We start from the raw sequence: 17,590 nt of genomic DNA on the forward strand, positions 1-17,590 counted from the left end.
ACACAGTGTTGAAATGGCAGAAATGTTTTTTAATTTAAATAGCCATTGATTGTGGATATAACATGCAAAGAGAATTTGTTTAGTGCACTCACAATGAATCTAAACTTCTGAAGTCAAAATATTATTTAACATCACTTAATCAACCAAAATACATTACGATATTACAAGAAAACTAGTTTGAAGAGTATGACTGGGTAGAAATGGCCCTTAAAGGAATAGTTCACCTTAAAATGAAAATTGTCATATTTTACTCACCCTCATGTCGTTCCGAATCTGTGTGAATTTCTTATGAACACAACAACTGTTCGATTACCAACATTCTTCAAAATATCTTCTTTTCTGTTCAACATAAGAAAGAAACATACACGTTTAGAAGGACATGAGGGTGAGTGAACGATGACAGAATGTTAATTTTGGGTAAAAGTAATAATTTCTTCACCTTCATGTTGTTCCAAAGCTACCAACATTATTTGTTCTGCTGAACACAAAGATATTTTAAAGCAAGTTTTGGCTTTTTATGTTTATACAATGAAAGTTAAAGGGGTTAAAAAACAACACTGTCTTTTGTTGTATGAGACTTCTTTTAAATTATCTCTTTTTGTGTTTCACATAAGACGTCGTACAGTTTGGAACGCACATGAGAATAAGTAATTTTGCAGCAATTGCAGGCTACCATCTCTACGTGTCGGTGACATATTTCGGTAGGCCATTATTAATGATGAGGTATGAAAATGATTGTTGAAATTGCAACGCAGCCACCCTCGTTCCTTTTAGGGAGAATCACTATTTTATGCCGAGATTTTGAAGAGTTTGACAAACAACGGTATATTTGATATCGAAAGTCACACTTTGGCTGAGAATAATATAGAGTTGGGTGATGATGATGGTAGTGATCATGGAGATGGTGATGCTTATGAAGAAATGTTTGCGATGAAGATGGGGGTTCAAGATAACAGAGTTTAATGAAGTTTAGTGATGTGAGTAGGCTGTAGCAGTAAAACCGAGAGTCAGGCATGACTGGGCATTGTTCACTGAGGAGTTTCACATCAACAGGGCGAGAGGGGGCGTTGTGTCTTTCTCTCTCGTCTCTCTTATTGAGAAGGAGGGAGGAAAAGGAGAGAGAGAATCAGATGATCAAGCCTGTACAAAACCCAAATCACGCAAGACGACAAGTGTGGTTCAAAGCTACCAGAAATGTTTCCTGATTTTAAAGGCATTTCAAGTGATTAACTGAAGTTGAATAAGATAAGCTGCTGAGTGATCTGGCTCCATTTTCAAAGTTTCAAAAAACCCGATTCACTGCCGTCAAAAGTTGCCCAGAGTCAAAATGAAACCCCCATCCCCACAGAAAAGAAACACAATCACACAGGTACACACACACACACACAAAGACACGTCTGACAAATACATGTAACACACACACGGGTTTGTGACCTCACTCTGTCATCTCAAGAGTGCGACGTCGTGTTTTACCAGAAACACGTCGCTGTCTCCATCGATTTTGAAATATCACTGTACCCCCGCTGACATTCAGATCAACACACATGCACAAACAGCTGATGTTATAACGTTGTCTGAGGCATAATCAAAGGACACAACTATTTACAGTATGTGCACAGATATTGCTTCAAACATTTTTTTATAAACATATAATGACCGAACACTATTTGCTGTATTTCGGTTAATCATTTTATAATTCAGTCCTTTTTCTAATGCTAAGATGATGTCATTTCTAACAACAAAACTTTGGTTCATTAGTCTTATCCAGCACTAATTTTGTAAACTAATGCAAAAATGGATATTGAAATATTTACATTGTCATAGAGAAGTAAAATAATAAATAAAAGTTTGAAACAGTACAAATAAGTGTTTCATACCTAATATTGTACATATATCGCAATTACTTAAACACAGCTCTAATATTTACAACCAAAATATCACCAAAAAGAGTTTCTTTAGATTAAGTGTAATAAAACTGGAAAGCACAAGCTTACTTGATTCAGTCAGTGCACATAAATAAATGTTTAAACAACAAAATATGTTCAATGTAGAAACTGTGTTGTTTTGTTTAGTCTTTATCTGAACATCTGACCTGGATGTTTTTTCCTTACCAAACACCTTTTAGTTCTCACCAAACATTTTTGTGACCTAGTTCTTTACCTTGTATGTTGTAAACTTCGCTCAACTTGATTTAGATTTTATGAATATGAATTGTTCTTATTAATTTTTATTTATGCTACTTACAAAATTACTGTTTTCTAATGAACTGAAATTAGAAGATTCTGATGATTTATCACTATACAACTTAATACAATAATGTAATTTTCTCTACCTTTGTAGATTGTGTAGACTTTTTCCTTTTCTGTACAACAACAACAACAACAACAACAACAAAAATTCTGTCTGTGGGAGGACATGCAAACGAACAGCCCTCACCATCGCTTATATCTGGGAAAGTTCACAATCAGAATTAGATAAAGATTTCTTACAAGATCGATCTCTTTCTGTCTCATACACGTTAACTCAGAGATTCAAACCCAGCATAAGCTTATTGCTAAAGAAAATATGATATGGGACCCACAGAAACTAAAGGTAAGTAAATGAGAATTATACACCATTGAAATTTCAGATTTGACCTATGACCTTGCATTAATCAACTAGACTGCCATTAAAAAAATAACAAATGGGACATCAAGTACAATACAAAATTACCAAATCACGTTGTTTTAACTTAGAGGGGAAAGTGCCTTTTTTTACGTAGTACTGCACATCCTGAGAACAACAACAAAATAGTTTAAAGATTATTTTAAATTAATCAAACTTTGTGATATTGAGCCATCATGTTATATATTTCTTAACTAAAGAGCTGGATTTATGACATGTCATGCTGATCCGTTCAGAATTTAGGTGCTGGAAGAAATTTAACTTTTTTTTAAGAAGCTAAAGTGTGCAGGAAGTAATAGAGTTTTATATAGTACACATCAAGATTGCACATGACACACATACACACACCTGTTGACTTTAGAGTCTTCCTTTTCCTGCCCCGAGAATTAACGACACATGGCTTAGAGCCAAGACACAAGCGCACAACAATCGTGTTGTGTGCAGAAAATCACAAGGTAAGAAAATTAGTGCAAAAATTATGTTTTTTCATTATGAAGTACACAGAAAAAAGGACAGACATACAGCAGTAAACATCAGCTTTGTAGTGAAGTTGATTTATTTGTGGTTTTGTACAAACACGTCTGTGTGCTGAAAGTAGAAAACCCTTTTTATTCAACTTTATTAAAAGATAAAAGAAGTCAAATTCACACAATGATTGACAAAAGTCACTCATCAAAAATCACTTTAAAATTCAAAAGCATTTAGACTTTGTCTACTTAGACTTCAAGAAATAGAAAGACACTAGGCCTATTTTATTAGTCAAACAGCTCTGAGACGATATGTGAGGATCTGCATATGTGTGTCTAACCAGCATAAGGATAAGACAACAGAACAGCCTGTTTGGGCCCAAGCTGTAGCTTCTCTAAGGAGACCATGCTATCCACGGTTAGATTTGCAGCATCTGTGGAGAGACGGACCTGAGCTTGAGCCGGCAGGTCGCTATTAGAGAGGATCATGGTTACAGGGTCATTTCCCCAGTTCATAGCAGTAAGGAAACGACTGCTCTGATCCCAGAGGCGGAGAAATGCTAATGAAGTGGCTGAACTGTTAAGGCTGACATATTCTCCATGCCGAAGCGATCGCTCTTTTCTCCTCAGATCACTAAGTGCTTTGAAGAAGTTGCGAATTGCGATACGCTCCTCCTGCAGAGTCTGAATGAGTGGAAGACGGAAAGAGTAAGATGCAGTGTGCAGGTTTTAAATTTGTAATTAGTACAGTGATGAGATCATATCTACTTGTTATGAATAGTCATGTGAATAATCAAAATGTACCTTTGCTATTGAATTATTTTCTTCTACTGGGTTTTCCAAGTCCCACATTATTTGAGTTTTTTCCTGTAAAGGGGGAATCTTAAGTCATCAGCGTTATAAGAATAAGCTGGTAACTTGTGTAAATATAAACATTAGACTAAGACCTCAGAAGTACTCGCTTCTAACGCTTTTAGCTCGATTTTATGCATTGTTTAAGAAATGTGCCAGATGGCAATTCATAGCACAATGCAAGGGCCTCTATAGCATAGCATAAACTTTCTTCTAAAATAAGTTTATAACTACTGCGATAGTAGAGCAATAGTTTAAAGACTTTTAATAGCTTTTTATAGATTTTTTTTTATAGTTGGCTACCTAAATGATAATCACATTTGGTTTAATGACAGGGACATTTGAAGGTATTTTTTAAGTGTTAAAACCTGGTCTAAAATCCTGAAACTAAATTGAAATACACATTATTAAACTTACAAGAGAGAAATAGTATAATGAAAGCAACCTTATATGCCTTATTCACCAGGGCTGGGTGCCATTTGGAATTGAATCAAAAATGAATTTTAAATTATAATTCAGTTCATGAATTTACAAGAAAGCATAATAAAATAAAAACCCTGAATATTTACTGTTTAAAAATATTTTAAGTTGGCATTAAATGAGAATTCACCCTAATTTGCTTCTAAATGCATGTTATTTTAATTGTGAACAATTCATCTGTGGATGTTTCCTTTTTATTTTTTTACTTTTTTGACCTAATTCTTAAGTCACAGTGTAAAAGAAAAGACCAGCTACTTCTGTTTCATTATAACATTTGACAAAAGTTTTATAGGCCTTAAATATGGACGAAGGATATGAGGACAAACAGACGATACTGATACATGATACTGATAGATAGATATAGATTTTTTTTATCATATTTAATAAACTAAGTTTTATTTCTGTGAGCATTTCTCATTCTCATTTAGTTACCAGAATGCGTTATATGTTAAAGTTCAGTAAATTGTCCACCTGTCATTCTCAATTCAGTCACATCTGTGGAGTGAGAGCGATTCAATTCAAATTCTAACTAATGAATTTAAATGGAGCCATTTTTAAAATTCTGAATTTAGCATCCAAACATTGATTTAGCTGCCCATTTATTTAATGCTGTACTCACCTTAGCCTTCAGTCCGACCTCATCTCCAGCGCTGAACACAGGTGTGCCCGGCAGGGTGAACAGCAGCATTTGATAGAGTCTTATGGGCACTGCTGGATTTCTGGAAGCCAGAGAACCCAGAGTCCAGCCCAGACTCGTCTGCGGGTAACTGGAGTAGAGCTTTATTACCCCAGTCTCAGCCGGATCAGGCAGTCCAATCAGGAGCAGGTCAAGTCCTGCGCGGTTCAGCAGGAGAGAGACCCCATCTGCAGAGAGACCGGTGGCTGATCCCATCAGAGCTCTGAAATTCATGAGGAGAAATGAGGCTTTTGAAGGCAAAAGAAAACAAACAGATAAAGTAGAAAGACACTTGGCCTAACTAGAGGGAGCAAGCAGCAGTGCTCATTACCCCATCTGGCCAGCAGGTGTCTCTATTGCATTAAACAATTCAGCAGAATATGAAATCACTAGGTCGAAGCACACAATTACAGACACATACACGTCTTTGGTCTCCTCAGTTTTGTTGAATATAGCTTGTATAGATTGCCAGGAATTTGTTGTCGTGATGTTTCCCAGGTCAGGCAAGAAAATACCACTAAATCCTTTTTTCAACCAGTCCTAAAATAAATAAATAAATTAAAATATCAATTGGTATACCATTTGTATACATGTTGTAATTCTAATATCTTAAATCTGCTGTTTTCTAAGATAAGATATATGATATTGTTTGGCTCTTTAATACTTCCTTTCTCATATATATATGTCTACTATCTTTTCATCTACCCATATTCATTCTCCACAAAAATAGGCCTCCCTTTACAACTTCCTCTTTTTTTGTTTTATCAGCACTTACTTTTATTTTCTCAGTGGTAACATCGGCCCATTCATAGTTGGGTGTTAAATTCAGCACTATTGAAATACCTGCAAAAGAGGGAGCAACAAATACCAAGACAGAAAGAGAAAGCATGGAATAAGAAAATAAAAAATGTTTTATAATTAAGTTTGCACATGCTTAATATTTGTATTGTAACCTAATTTCATTTCCATTTAAGAAATCCCTTAAAAAAAAAAAAAAAAAAAACCCACAACAACAACTAAGCTAAAGCTTTAAAATAAACTAATGACTCGGTTCATTTACATATTAACAAGCCTTCATTGGCAACCAGATTTCATAAGGTACACTCTTAAATTTCTTCCCAGCGATGCCATATAAGAACCATTTTTGGTTCCATTCAGTCGAAGGTTCTTTAAAAAGGTCTCTTTCGTACCTTTTATAATCAGAAGAACCTTCGTTCGCCACAAAGAACCTTTTGTGAAACAGAAAGGTTCTTCAGATGTTAAAGGTTCTTTATGGAACCATTTCAACAAAAAAGGTTCTTCTATGGCATCGTGAAGCACCTTTATTTTTAAGAGTGTACTCCTAGCTGGGTTAAAGGCCATTCAGGGTCAAAGGTCACCTTTTTTATGTGCTTGGTCCAGCAGAGATTTCAGATCATTCTTAGTGTCTCCTGCAGATTCAACTGAAACAGGTGCATCCAGAATAAGACCCTTCACCTTCATCTGGGTCAGATAGTCCAGCTTTTCCTCCACTCCTACAGAGAATGAGAGAAAGAGAAATTATTGCACTGATACAATCATAAACCCTTTTACATTAGGATCATTATGAAATAAAAACTTGAGCAGATATTTGACTATCTAATCTGCAACAAATACAATACTTTATATGCAGTGCTAATATATAAGAATTGAAAAGTTCAACAAATGTTTTGGCTACTGCATGTCTGTATACAGTATGTGCAGTTTGCAGTTCTGTAAAATACTGAAAAACAAGGCTACTGATCTAAAAAATGACAAGTAGAATTGAAAATCTCTAAAAACCCCAAATCTTTTGTGAGGTAATTTCTCTAAGACTTTTATAATTGTAATTCAAATACTAAACAGGTGTGGACAAAAAAAAAAAAACATTTACCTTTCAGTCCATTTTCAGAGAATTCATTCACGTCAGATATCTGGTACAGAGGACCTTCGTTCCACCAGTTCATCTCAGGAATGGGTTTACAGCGTGGGGCCTGTACTATGATTACTATTGCTCCAGCTAACATGCCAAGCCAGCCGAGCAGGAACAAAACCAGCAAAGCCCAACGAGTCCGAATCCACCTGCAGATAACATGTAAATCTATGAGACTGTCAGATGTTTTAATTTCATAATCCTCGTGTAGGTTGCCTACCCAGCAGTACTGATTGTCGTTAACTCGTCTTTGGAGAGGCCAGTATACTTCCTTCCAGCGTTCTCTCGGACGGTGACCTTGACGCAGCCATTTTTTTGAGTTTCTCGGGTCATTAGCTGTTTCTCTGTATGTACAGACGGCCTTTTAAAAATACTGGATTAAAACAGCAAAAATAGTGAACAGATTATTTACATCTGGTGGAAAAATATGATTTATGGTTAAAAAGATTACAGTATAGATTGCCATAAAAGAGATCACAAGCAACATAGAATAAAACTTCAATGAATCAATAATTCAAAAACAAAAATATCTAAAGAACGCACAGTTTAAATAACTGTCCAGAGTTGAGGTGAGGCGTCCTCTGTGCTGTTGAGCAGAAAACAGTACAGTTTGGTGGTCAGTTCACTTTTATGAAAAGGGCTTCATCTGTTCCCGCCCCTAACAGCCAGCATACTGTACAAACAGTACTAGAAGTGTAACGGTAGAGAAAGTAATAGATTTCTGCATCCAAATAAAAATAAATCATCATGCTTGCTTAATTATACTGTTACCCGTTTAGGCATGTGTAGAAAATCTAAGTATTTTCCTTGGTCCTTAAGAAGGAAAATGTCATACTTTTACAAATCAGCACATAGTTTTTTTATAAAGTATACACTGTATACAGAGTATGTATAGAGTATTTAGACTATGCTTAATCAAAATGACCCGTGAAAGCCACTTTTGTAACAAAAACAATGACTGCAGAATAACTTCAAAAGTTATTTTCCCACAAACACTTGCTTTCATTGCGCTCAACACCCAAGATAGAACCAGCCAGGAAGGTGTAACCTACAAAACTGTAAAGCTCTCAAAGACACATGCTATTCTGTCTCCTTCCCTCAGTTTAAGATGAACAATACCAGCTCAGGGGAAGAGGAAGAGTCTGAGGAGAGTGGTTTGTTTTCTCTACGCTCTGCATGAGGTCCTGGGGTTCACAGATGCTCTGCAGGGGGCTGGGTGGACCTTCCTAAGCCTGTCTGATCCTGCTCTCCAGAACCTCTTTCAAAGACATGAAAAAAAAATATGACAGACCACAACCAGATGGAACTGGTTTGTATCTATTGTTCCCCAAGTGTGTTTATTGTTACTGTTGTAGGCTTTGAGGAGTCAGGATTGTCTTGTTTGAGAAGATGCAGAATTGCTCTTCATTCCAATGCAGGTTTTCTGTAAAGTACTGTAAGAACTGTGTGTGTGTGTGCTTGAATAATGTTTTTGGAGACAAATTTACTTCCTCGCAGAACTTTTCCATGAACAGTTTTTAAAAATAACCATTTTCGTAGTGTGAAGAACATTTAAAAATGGAAATGTCCTTTGTCTACTAAACAGAGCCTTTTGTGAATTGGAAAGGTTCTGTGGATGTTAAGGGATCTTCATGGAACCATCCATGAAAATAAAGAATCTTGTATGAATTGCAATGCAATATAATAGTGAAAATTTATTTTTAACCATTTTATCTAATACATTTGTTGGCTAAAAAAAAAACAAGTCTCTGTGTAAAAACACAAATAAAGTGGGCTAAGTGACAGACAAAATACGGTATGATATAAAGTTTTCCCTTGTAGATATTGCACCCACAAGACAACACATGTAGACTACTTAGAAAGTACTGTACAGTAAATTATTGAAGAAAAAAAAAGCATTTGGGTTTATATAATATGGTTGTATAATAATTCCATTAATATTTTTGCATTGTTAATTTTTTTTTGCTGATTTGTAAAAACCAGGTGGCTGATTAATGTGCAAAATATAATTATGGGCTTGCTGAGCTTGAGGACATAAAGTGCCCTCTAGTGGCAGTTGTGAATGAATTGACCACCTATAACCTTTCCACCATCTTTTTGTGACAAACACTATCTTTTATTTGTGTGATAGTTTGATGAATACAACTTTTAAAAGAACTTTTAGATTTATTTTAAATTTTATATTAAAAATGTATTATTTTTTTGTAACAATATAAGTCTTTACTATCAATTTTGATTGATTTAACACATTGATTTTAATACTTGCTAAATAATAGTACTAATTTCTTTCTGATAGATAGATTTTTTTTAATATACTATAAGCATTAGCCACGCCAGCGCAATAAAGTGAATACAATTTCACACAAAACACAAAACATCTTCAGTAGCAATTTTATTTATTATTATATCAGAGGCTTTAGATCTACATGTCTCTATATGGAGATCAACTTCTGTCCTACACCAACCGTGACAACTCTTTCCTATAGCTTTAAAGTGAGTGCTTCTAAAAGGATCCCTATTAGAGAATATAATTAAAACTATAAACTCTTCAACTCAAAGACAAGTATTTCCAAACTTGTGCACAGTGTTGAAACTCATCAGAGACATTAAGGACTGTCTGTGTCCATGTGTCTAGCCAGGAAAAGCGTAAGACAACAGAACAGCTTGTTTGGGCCCAAGCTCTAACTTCTCTACTGACACCTTACTATCCATAGCTAGGTTTTTTATATCTGTGGAAGCACGGACCCGAGCCTCAGCCGGCAGGTCGCTATTGGTCAGTCTCATGGGAACAGGGCCATTTCCCCAGTTTAAGGCCACCAGGAAGCGTTCGCTCTGGTCCCAGAGGCGGAGAAATGCTAATGAAGTGGGTGAACTGTGAAGGCTGATATATTCTCCATGGAGAAGAGATCGCTCTTTTCCTTTCAGATCACTCAGTGCTTTAAAGAAATCACGCACTGCTGTACGTTCCTCCTGTATAGTCAATAGAATGAAAGAAAGAAACAGTGTGTGTGTTTTTCAAATGTGCAATTACTAGATTGATATATATATATATATATATATATATATATATATATATATACATATATGTGAGAATGAAAATGTACCTTTGCTGTTGCATTGTCATCATCTGCTTGACTTTCCAAGTCCCACATTGCTTCAAGTTTCTCCTGTATAGGTGAAATTATGTCAATTTACCAATTAATCGACATCTTAATTTACATTTTAATTTACAAGACAGCATGCTGTACTGACCCCAGCCTTCAGTCCGACCTCATCTCCAGCCCTGAACACAGGTGTGCCCGGCAGGGTGAACAGCAGCATTTGATAGAGTCTTACGGGCACTGCTGGAGTTCTGGAAGCCAGAGAACCCAGAGTCCGTCCGCTCAGACTCCAGCCCAGACTCGTCTGCAGGTGATCAGTGTAGAGTATCTGTATCTCCTGGGCCTGTCTTGTGCCCTGCTCAGCCGGATCAGGCAGTCCAGTCAGAAGCAGGTCAACACTGGAGCGGTTCAGCAGATGAGAGATATTATCTGCGGGCAGACCGGTGACTGATCCCATCAGAGCTCTGAAAGCAATGAGGAGAAAGAGATTGAGACATCCGACTGCCCTGAAATCAAATTCTGTCCAACATTTGTTTTCACTGCCTGCGATCAGTACACCAATCTGGCCACCAGGTGTCTCTGTTCTACTAAACAAATGCCCTCCCTACAAATTCCACTATCTACCAGACCATACCTTTTTTTGGTCCCATCAGTTTTGTTGAATATGCCTTGAACAGACGGCCAGGTTTCTGTGTTTGCAATGTCGTCCAGATGAGATAAGAAGATGCCGTCCACCCCCTTATTGAGCCAGTATACGCAAGCGTCCTACAAAAAACACATAGAATGGAACAAATAAACCAGTTCATATGGCTAAACATTGAATAATAAGATATTGTTATAATTATTACATCACTCATAATAGTAAAACAAACTTTCAATGTCTATTTACTCTATGATTCAAAAGTTTGCGGATGGTAAGGATTATTTAAAAGAGTCCCTGTTCGAAGGCTGCATTTATTTGGTCAAAAATAGAGTAAAAAATAATAATATTGTGAACAAAATATGACAATTTAAATGAACTGTTTTCTATTTGAAACTATTTTAGATTGTAATTTATTCCTGTGATGGCAAAGCTGAATTTTCAGCAGGCATTACTTCAGTCTATCCTTCAGAACGATCCTTCAGAAATCATTCTAACGTGCTGATTTAGTGCTCGAGAAACATTTCTTATTATAATTAATATGGAAAGTGTTTGTAAGGCTTAATATTGTTGTGGAAACTGTGATACACTTTCCTGATTTCAAATATTCAAAAGAACAGCCTTTATTTGAAATAGATTTTTTTGTAACAGTCTTTACTGACACATTTGATCAATTTCCTGTTTTCTTTGCTGAATACGATTTCTTTAAAAAAAATCTTACATTCAAAAAGACTTTTGAATGATATTGGTAATATCAGAAGTACTTTTTCTCTCTAATATCAGGAGATTAGTTCTTTTTTACTTTGGCCCCTTTATACTTTACATCTCTAAATCGGTTAGTTTTTTCTCTCACTAACTGACCGTCAATATATCAGCCCTTACTTTGAGTCGCTCAGCAACAGAAGCAGCATTGTTGAACCAGGCTGAAACTCCCTCATAATTGGGTGTTAGATCCAGCACTATGGAGATTCCTGAGAGGGAGAGAGGAAAACACATAGAAAAGGGGGAAAGGCAGAGAGGGTAGAGTCAACAAACCAGAAGGCTGTTAAATGATCTTTCTAGAGTTTATCTTTCCTGAAAAAAACAAAAGCCTAATGCTAGCCTTGTATGAAGCCTTTATTTGAAGGCATATGGCTTTATTTACTAGAAACCACGGGGATGTTCCTGTTAAACCAACACAACTGTGTTTGAGTTTCAAGTGAATCAGTTACAAGCCAGTCGTATATATTGTTGCTAAAATGGTATAGTGAATACAATGTGCCACGACATAGTTTGTGAGGCGACTATTTTCTAGGATATTTGAGTTTGTTTTGATAAACTTTAAATTATATGTAAAGAAATAGTTACAGATAGAGTTAAAATGATTAATTCCATGCGTTCACTATAAGAAAAAAGGCAGGAGGTCAAGAGGATAAACTGACAGCTCACTGCTATTTCAGACAGCCTTCCCCTAAAACAGAGTCTATCCAGTGACCTATTTCGTAATTTCAAAAGAGGTCACTGAATAATTGAAAGGGTTGATGTTTTCTTTTTAAAGCCTTAAAAACAACCAAGCAAGGTCACCTTTTCTATGTGCTCGGTCCATCAGAGAAATCAGCTCACTCTCAGAGCCAAATTCAGGGTTAATAGAAGTTAGTTCCAGTGTGCTGGACTGGTCTGCTTGCACAGTGTGTATCGGCCCCAAAACAAGCCCCTTCACCTTCATCTGGTTCAGATAGTCCAGCTTTTCCTCCACTCCTGCAGACAGAGTAAAAGACAAAGGGTTAAGAAGAACAGGAAGTGAATGAGAGATCACCACCAGTTAAGGTGCTTCCTTTTTCTCCAGCTGGGCGCTCTTTTAATTATTAATCTGCTTTGATTGTTTAACCACAGTCCTGTGAAGATATCGGGGTTTAAGGTCACTATACTTGATAATTCTAATCTATAATGTTGATTGTCTACAGTATTTGTGTGAGAGTGCGAACACTTGTGCAATATCGTAACTACAAACTCAGCCAAAAGTTGCAGTAAGAATCTTGCATAGATCAGCACATGAATTCCTCACATGAGCAAGTCACAAGACAGTCAGTCAGTTTTGGCTTAGCTTCCTCATCAGTCTGATATTTTTCCTAGGGTTTTCCTAATTTTATTGTAGCGAAGACCCTGCTGTCAATGTCAATGTCAAAGTAGGCTACCGAAAAAGTGGAGAGATGTCGACAAGATGGTTTCCCATTTTTGTTTCAATGATTAACACAAAAAAAGCAATCACCTTTCAGTCCATTTTCAGAGAATTCATTCACGTCAGATATCTGGTACAGAGGACCTTCGTTCCACCAGTTCATCTCAGGAATGGGTTTACAGCGTGGGGCCTGTACTATGATTACTATTGCTCCAGCTAACATGCCAAGCCAGCCGAGCCAGAACAAAACCAGCAAAGCCCAACGAGTCCGAATCCACCTGCAAATATGCAAATATATATTAGACAGACAGACAGACAGACAGATAGATAGATAGATAGATAGATAGATAGATAGATAGATAGATAGATAGATAGATAGATAGATAGATAGATAGATAGATAGATAGATAGATAGATAGATAGATAGATAGATAGATAGATAGATAGCATACCCTGCTGTACCGGCGACTTTCATTAACTCCTCTTTGGAGAGGCCCGTGAATTTGACTTCGGTGTCCTCCGGCACCTTAACCTTTACGCAGCCGTTTTTTTCGGTGCCTGTCGGAGTTTCTCCGGTCATCGGCTGTTTTTCCTGATCCATCTCGTTCAGTTCTACTTCCTTCATGTCGTCTTCTTTATTCATGTTTGATGGTAGTTTCAGTGCTGTCGGTTAAAATGAAAATTATTCATCTTAAAAAATAAAAAATAGCTACAGGACAAAATTTGACATATGGGGCATATTTTATTTCGAATGAATTTTTAAATGTATGAGATTAGAACCATAATTGTTTTTGAAAGCGTCTTAAATTTGTTTGCAGAAGATAAGCTACCATAAAGTAGGCTATTCGGCGAATTGTGTTTTTATTTCGAAACACTATAGAATAATGTTAATTAATAAATGTAAGAACGAGACATCGGCTACCTGCAAAAAGAAGAAGAGCCCGTTTCACTCAGGATTCCCGCTGTTCAACTCCACTGAGGATAGATAGGCTTTGAGTCAGTCCTGTTTATATAGGCTAGCCTAGGCTCGACTCCACTTGCATCCGCCCATTCGCTATCTAAGGAGGAACTAAAGGAACTTTGACACCAACAAGACTACTTAATGGACTTCTGCAACATCATCAAATAACGCGAGTTTTAATGCACTGAATTTACGTCCTGCTCGATGTTACACTACAATCACGACTGTAACACGGTCAGTCAGAGGTCCTGAAGACTTTCCACCTTAAACGCTCCCCTTCCAAACCCCGAGCGCATCAATGAGCCTGAGTTCACTTGAGTGAACTGGAATTCATTCCGCAAACATGCCCGTGAGAACCAATATACTCTCCTTGATGAAAAACCCGAGGAAAGTGGGAAAATAGTGCTTTCTGATACAGTCAGGCAGTCTTGAGATTGTTCTGATCGCCAATAGCTTATAAAGTGCAAGACTGAATAGTCCTCTATGCATTTACTGCACAAGCATGTCATAAAACATTGGGTTGTACTGTAACAAAACCTTTAGCACACACAGGATGAATAATCTGATTACGGTTGCATGCTGATAAGAGAGAGTTACAGTAAAGATCTATTAAAATAACCAACCCTTTATTTCACAATCTTTTAAAAATACAGATCATCTAGATTGCTGTATTTCATTATTAAACTATATATGTGTTAAAAGTTTTTAATTTGAGTTTTTTAAAAAAGCCACAGGCCACAGCCACATACAAAAACATGATGTTTCATTTGAAAGTACATGCAAACACAAAGTTTTTATTTCATTCATCAGTTTTATCCTTTGATAGGTAGCCTATACTTTCCCTAATAGCAGGTTGTTGTTTGCTTGACCAACACTGTGCAATAAAGTGTAGTCTCATTTTCTTAATGTCTGTAGATGTTATGGTTCCTTTCTGCAGCAAACACTGCACTGTGCTTCCCTCAATTTTAATTGTTCTGCAAATTTGTGTTTGTAGTCAACACCTTTCTTAATGCTTCATTTTAGTTCAAAAAATAAATACTCTAAAAATACTTGACAAAGATCTGTTGTTTTTTGTTGTGGCTCTTTCCCACTAATGTTCACATTCCCTCTCAGCCTACCAAGAGAACAATGTGCGAGTGTTTTTCCCATGTGACAGAAGAGTATGTTGGCCCCTTCTGCCTCACAGTGAGGAGAATTTCAAACAGTCCCGGGGGAACAGGGTCACAAGGATTACCAATAATTCTGGGAAACTGTCTTCATCAAGCCCTGCTTTAAGGCATCCTGCTTGTTCTATCAAAGATGTTTTTAAAGAAGCCTCTTATAATCACTAGGGCTGCATTTATTTGAACAAAAATACGGTAAAAACAATAATAGTCAAATTAAAATGTAATTTATTCCTGTGATAGTAAAGCTCAATTTACAGCAATTATTACGCCAGTTTTCAGTGTTACAAGATCCTTCAGAAATCATTCTAGTAGTTGAAAATAGTTTTTTCAGTTGAAAAGTTTTTTTCAGGCTTCTTTGATGAATAGAAAGTTTAAAAGAACCGCATTTATTTGATATAGAAATTGTTTGTAACATTATAAAGGTGTTTATTGTAACTTTTGATCAATTTAATGTGTCCTTGCTAAATAAATAATAATAGTGTTCATTTCTTTAAAAAAAAAAATCTTACTGACACCAAACTTTTGACTACATGTGAATTACGTCAACCAACAGACATCTGCCTAAACTGACCAATTTAATTCACTCAGCCTCAATAGGTCCTTATTACAACAAAATTTTATACTTTTGTGTGAAAAAGTATAAAGTATTAAACCATTCTTTCTGTCTCTATATGTTTTAAATAAACAAGGGACTTTTTTAGACTTAAAAAAAATTATTAAAAATTCTCTTTTTTTACATTTGAAAGAAAAGCCAAATAATCTGTTTATTTTCCATGCATTCAAAAATTGGCATTCAGTGAAATTGTTGAAACATTTCTGCTCATGTACAGCATTTGAATAGAGACTTTTGAAGACTGCAGGGTATGCTCTCTATTGGGGAGATGATGTTGTGACTGAAATGGCTTTGTGTACAGCACAGTTCACGTGACACTTCACATTTTGAATTCTTGATAGGTGGTATCAATCCTAAATTTAGATTAAAAAGAAGAAAATGTGAGGGTATAGTGCATTCAGTTCTTTTGCAGGTGAGCCGGGGTGAATGCTAAAGGCAAGAGGTCTCTGAGACTGGTCTTCCTATAGGATCCATCTGGCTTAGTGAGGTAAACGTCCCATTCTGTGCCAAACTAAAAAAAAGAGCAAGTGACAGAAAGGGATATAAAAAAAAAACTGAGATAAAGGAAAAGATGTTCAAAAGTAATAATTATGTAGCCATACCTCCATTAATACCTGTCGACAAGCACCACAGGGTCCCACAAAACTATCTTTGATATCACTGTTGGTGAAATGAAAAGGATTCATTTTCATACAGGAAACATACTGAATATGTTTTCTGTTCAGTAAGTCAGCTTGTATTCGGAAAATATACTGTATATGATATATACCATGTTACAGCAATGGCTGTAAATCTTCTGTATCCTTCTGCGACTGCTCTCTGTATCGCAGTCCTCTCCGCACACACAGTAAGGCCATAGGAGGCATTCTCAACATTGCAGCCTACAACATATAATGGTTAAGAACACTCTGACAGCATAAGATGATAAAGAGCTGACTATATGGCAGATAAAATGCTATGGAATCATGTTGCCTCAGTCAAACAAAATGAGATAAACAGCTGCATCAACCTTGTTTGATTGTAAGTTGATGCAATAAAATAAACAAATAGATAAAGAAACAGTTGCATCCGCCTACCAGTGATAATAGCGCCCCCTGTTGTCAAAATTGCAGCACCGACTGGAAACCCACTGTACGGACAGTAAGCCATTTCTCGTGCCTGCAAGCATTTAGCCACTAGTTCCGCAACTTAACCACAACAGTTGAGGACAAAGCAAAAAAGCAAAAAAACAAAACAAAACGCGCATCAATTCACAATTATGATATCACAGGCACGCTGTTGTATTTACAGAAATGCATCTCTTACTGGAAAACTATGAGGTTATGTTTATGCATATTAAGTATGTGGGATTCAGATAGCAAAGTCCTGAAAGTAGGCTGCGCTGGGTCAAGCTCATGTAACATGCACACGCCACACATATCAATTAACTAGCTAACGAGTGTTTGTTTTACATGTATTAGATTAAATGTGTACCTACCAGCCATAACAACTAGCCGTCTTGTAACGCTGGACTAGATATAGTCCTTCTGACGGCGTATTTTCAAAATATAACGCAGTTTTGTCAACCTGTTTGTTGTCGCCTCGCCGGGAATAATGACACTTCTGGGACGGGTGCTGTGACGGGACAACTGACCCAGCTCATGAATAAAAACCCTCTCATGAATTATTCAAATTGCAAGGATTTTTTTTTTTTTTTTTTTTTTAATAATTTAGTACGTTTTTTAATTGATGTATTTTGATATTTACAACTTTTAACAATACAAAAATATACTGAAAAAAGATAAAGGCCTAGCTAATGTTAAAAAACAAACTAAAAAAACTTTAATAGGCCTAATCTAAAATAAGGTGCTGTTAATCTATTTTGATTGCTTTATCGCTCACA

At 36.3% G+C, this 17,590-nt stretch overlaps 3 protein-coding genes across 4 annotated transcripts; all 3 read right to left on the reverse strand.

Moving 5' to 3' along the window:
• Nucleotides 1-3,467: 3,467 nt before the first annotated feature.
• LOC306876999 (amino acid transporter heavy chain SLC3A2-like) lies at nucleotides 3,468-7,402 on the reverse strand (the record flags this gene model as incomplete). Its single annotated transcript, XM_079428503.1, has 8 exons — nucleotides 3,468-3,815; nucleotides 3,936-3,998; nucleotides 5,083-5,362; nucleotides 5,561-5,679; nucleotides 5,915-5,982; nucleotides 6,519-6,653; nucleotides 7,031-7,218; nucleotides 7,290-7,402. The coding sequence occupies 8 exons, from the start codon at nucleotides 7,400-7,402 to the stop codon at nucleotides 3,468-3,470; spliced, it is 1,314 nt and encodes a 437-aa protein (XP_079284629.1).
• Nucleotides 7,403-8,735: 1,333 nt separating this feature from the next.
• On the reverse strand, nucleotides 8,736-14,659 carry LOC306883952 (amino acid transporter heavy chain SLC3A2-like). Of its 2 annotated transcripts, none has more exons than XM_079439495.1 (9): nucleotides 13,891-14,659; nucleotides 13,421-13,631; nucleotides 13,059-13,246; nucleotides 12,374-12,547; nucleotides 11,693-11,781; nucleotides 10,805-10,935; nucleotides 10,322-10,634; nucleotides 10,174-10,236; nucleotides 8,736-10,039 (listed from the first exon to the last, which is right to left on the reverse strand). In XM_079439495.1, the coding sequence occupies exons 2-9, from the start codon at nucleotides 13,609-13,611 to the stop codon at nucleotides 9,701-9,703; spliced, it is 1,488 nt and encodes a 495-aa protein (XP_079295621.1). In that variant the 5' UTR covers nucleotides 13,612-13,631; nucleotides 13,891-14,659; the 3' UTR covers nucleotides 8,736-9,700. The 2 variants fall into 2 exon arrangements, with proteins under 2 accessions (XP_079295621.1, XP_079295622.1); XM_079439496.1 differs by lacking the exon at nucleotides 8,736-10,039 and adding an exon at nucleotides 10,067-10,103 and having other exon boundaries at nucleotides 10,136-10,236; nucleotides 13,891-14,012.
• Nucleotides 14,542-17,366, reverse strand: LOC306883964 (cytidine deaminase-like). Its single transcript, XM_079439517.1, has 5 exons — nucleotides 17,186-17,366; nucleotides 16,785-16,895; nucleotides 16,478-16,589; nucleotides 16,311-16,368; nucleotides 14,542-16,219 (listed from the first exon to the last, which is right to left on the reverse strand). Exons 1-5 carry the CDS (start codon nucleotides 17,190-17,192, stop codon nucleotides 16,106-16,108), a joined length of 402 nt encoding a protein of 133 aa, XP_079295643.1. The 5' UTR covers nucleotides 17,193-17,366; the 3' UTR covers nucleotides 14,542-16,105.
• Between the last annotated feature and the right edge of the window lie 224 nt (nucleotides 17,367-17,590).

This window comes from Barbus barbus (assembly GCF_936440315.1).
Source record: "Barbus barbus genome assembly, chromosome: 2".
Classification (NCBI taxonomy): domain Eukaryota; kingdom Metazoa; phylum Chordata; class Actinopteri; order Cypriniformes; family Cyprinidae; genus Barbus; species Barbus barbus.

Coding starts and splice junctions, on each gene's coding strand:
- LOC306883952 (XM_079439495.1), bottom strand. CDS start 13,611: ATGAATAAAGAAGACGACATGAAGGAAGTAGAACTGAACGAGATGGAT. Junction 13,247..13,420: donor AAAGTCGCCGGTACAGCAGG/GTATGCTATCTA, acceptor GCATATTTGCAG/GTGGATTCGGACTCGTTGGG. Junction 10,635..10,804: donor ACTGATGGGACCAAAAAAAG/GTATGGTCTGGT, acceptor CATTGCTTTCAG/AGCTCTGATGGGATCAGTCA.
- LOC306883964 (XM_079439517.1), bottom strand. Junction 16,590..16,784: donor AGGGGGCGCTATTATCACTG/GTAGGCGGATGC, acceptor TATATGTTGTAG/GCTGCAATGTTGAGAATGCC. Junction 16,369..16,477: donor ACAGCCATTGCTGTAACATG/GTATATATCATA, acceptor TTTCACCAACAG/TGATATCAAAGATAGTTTTG.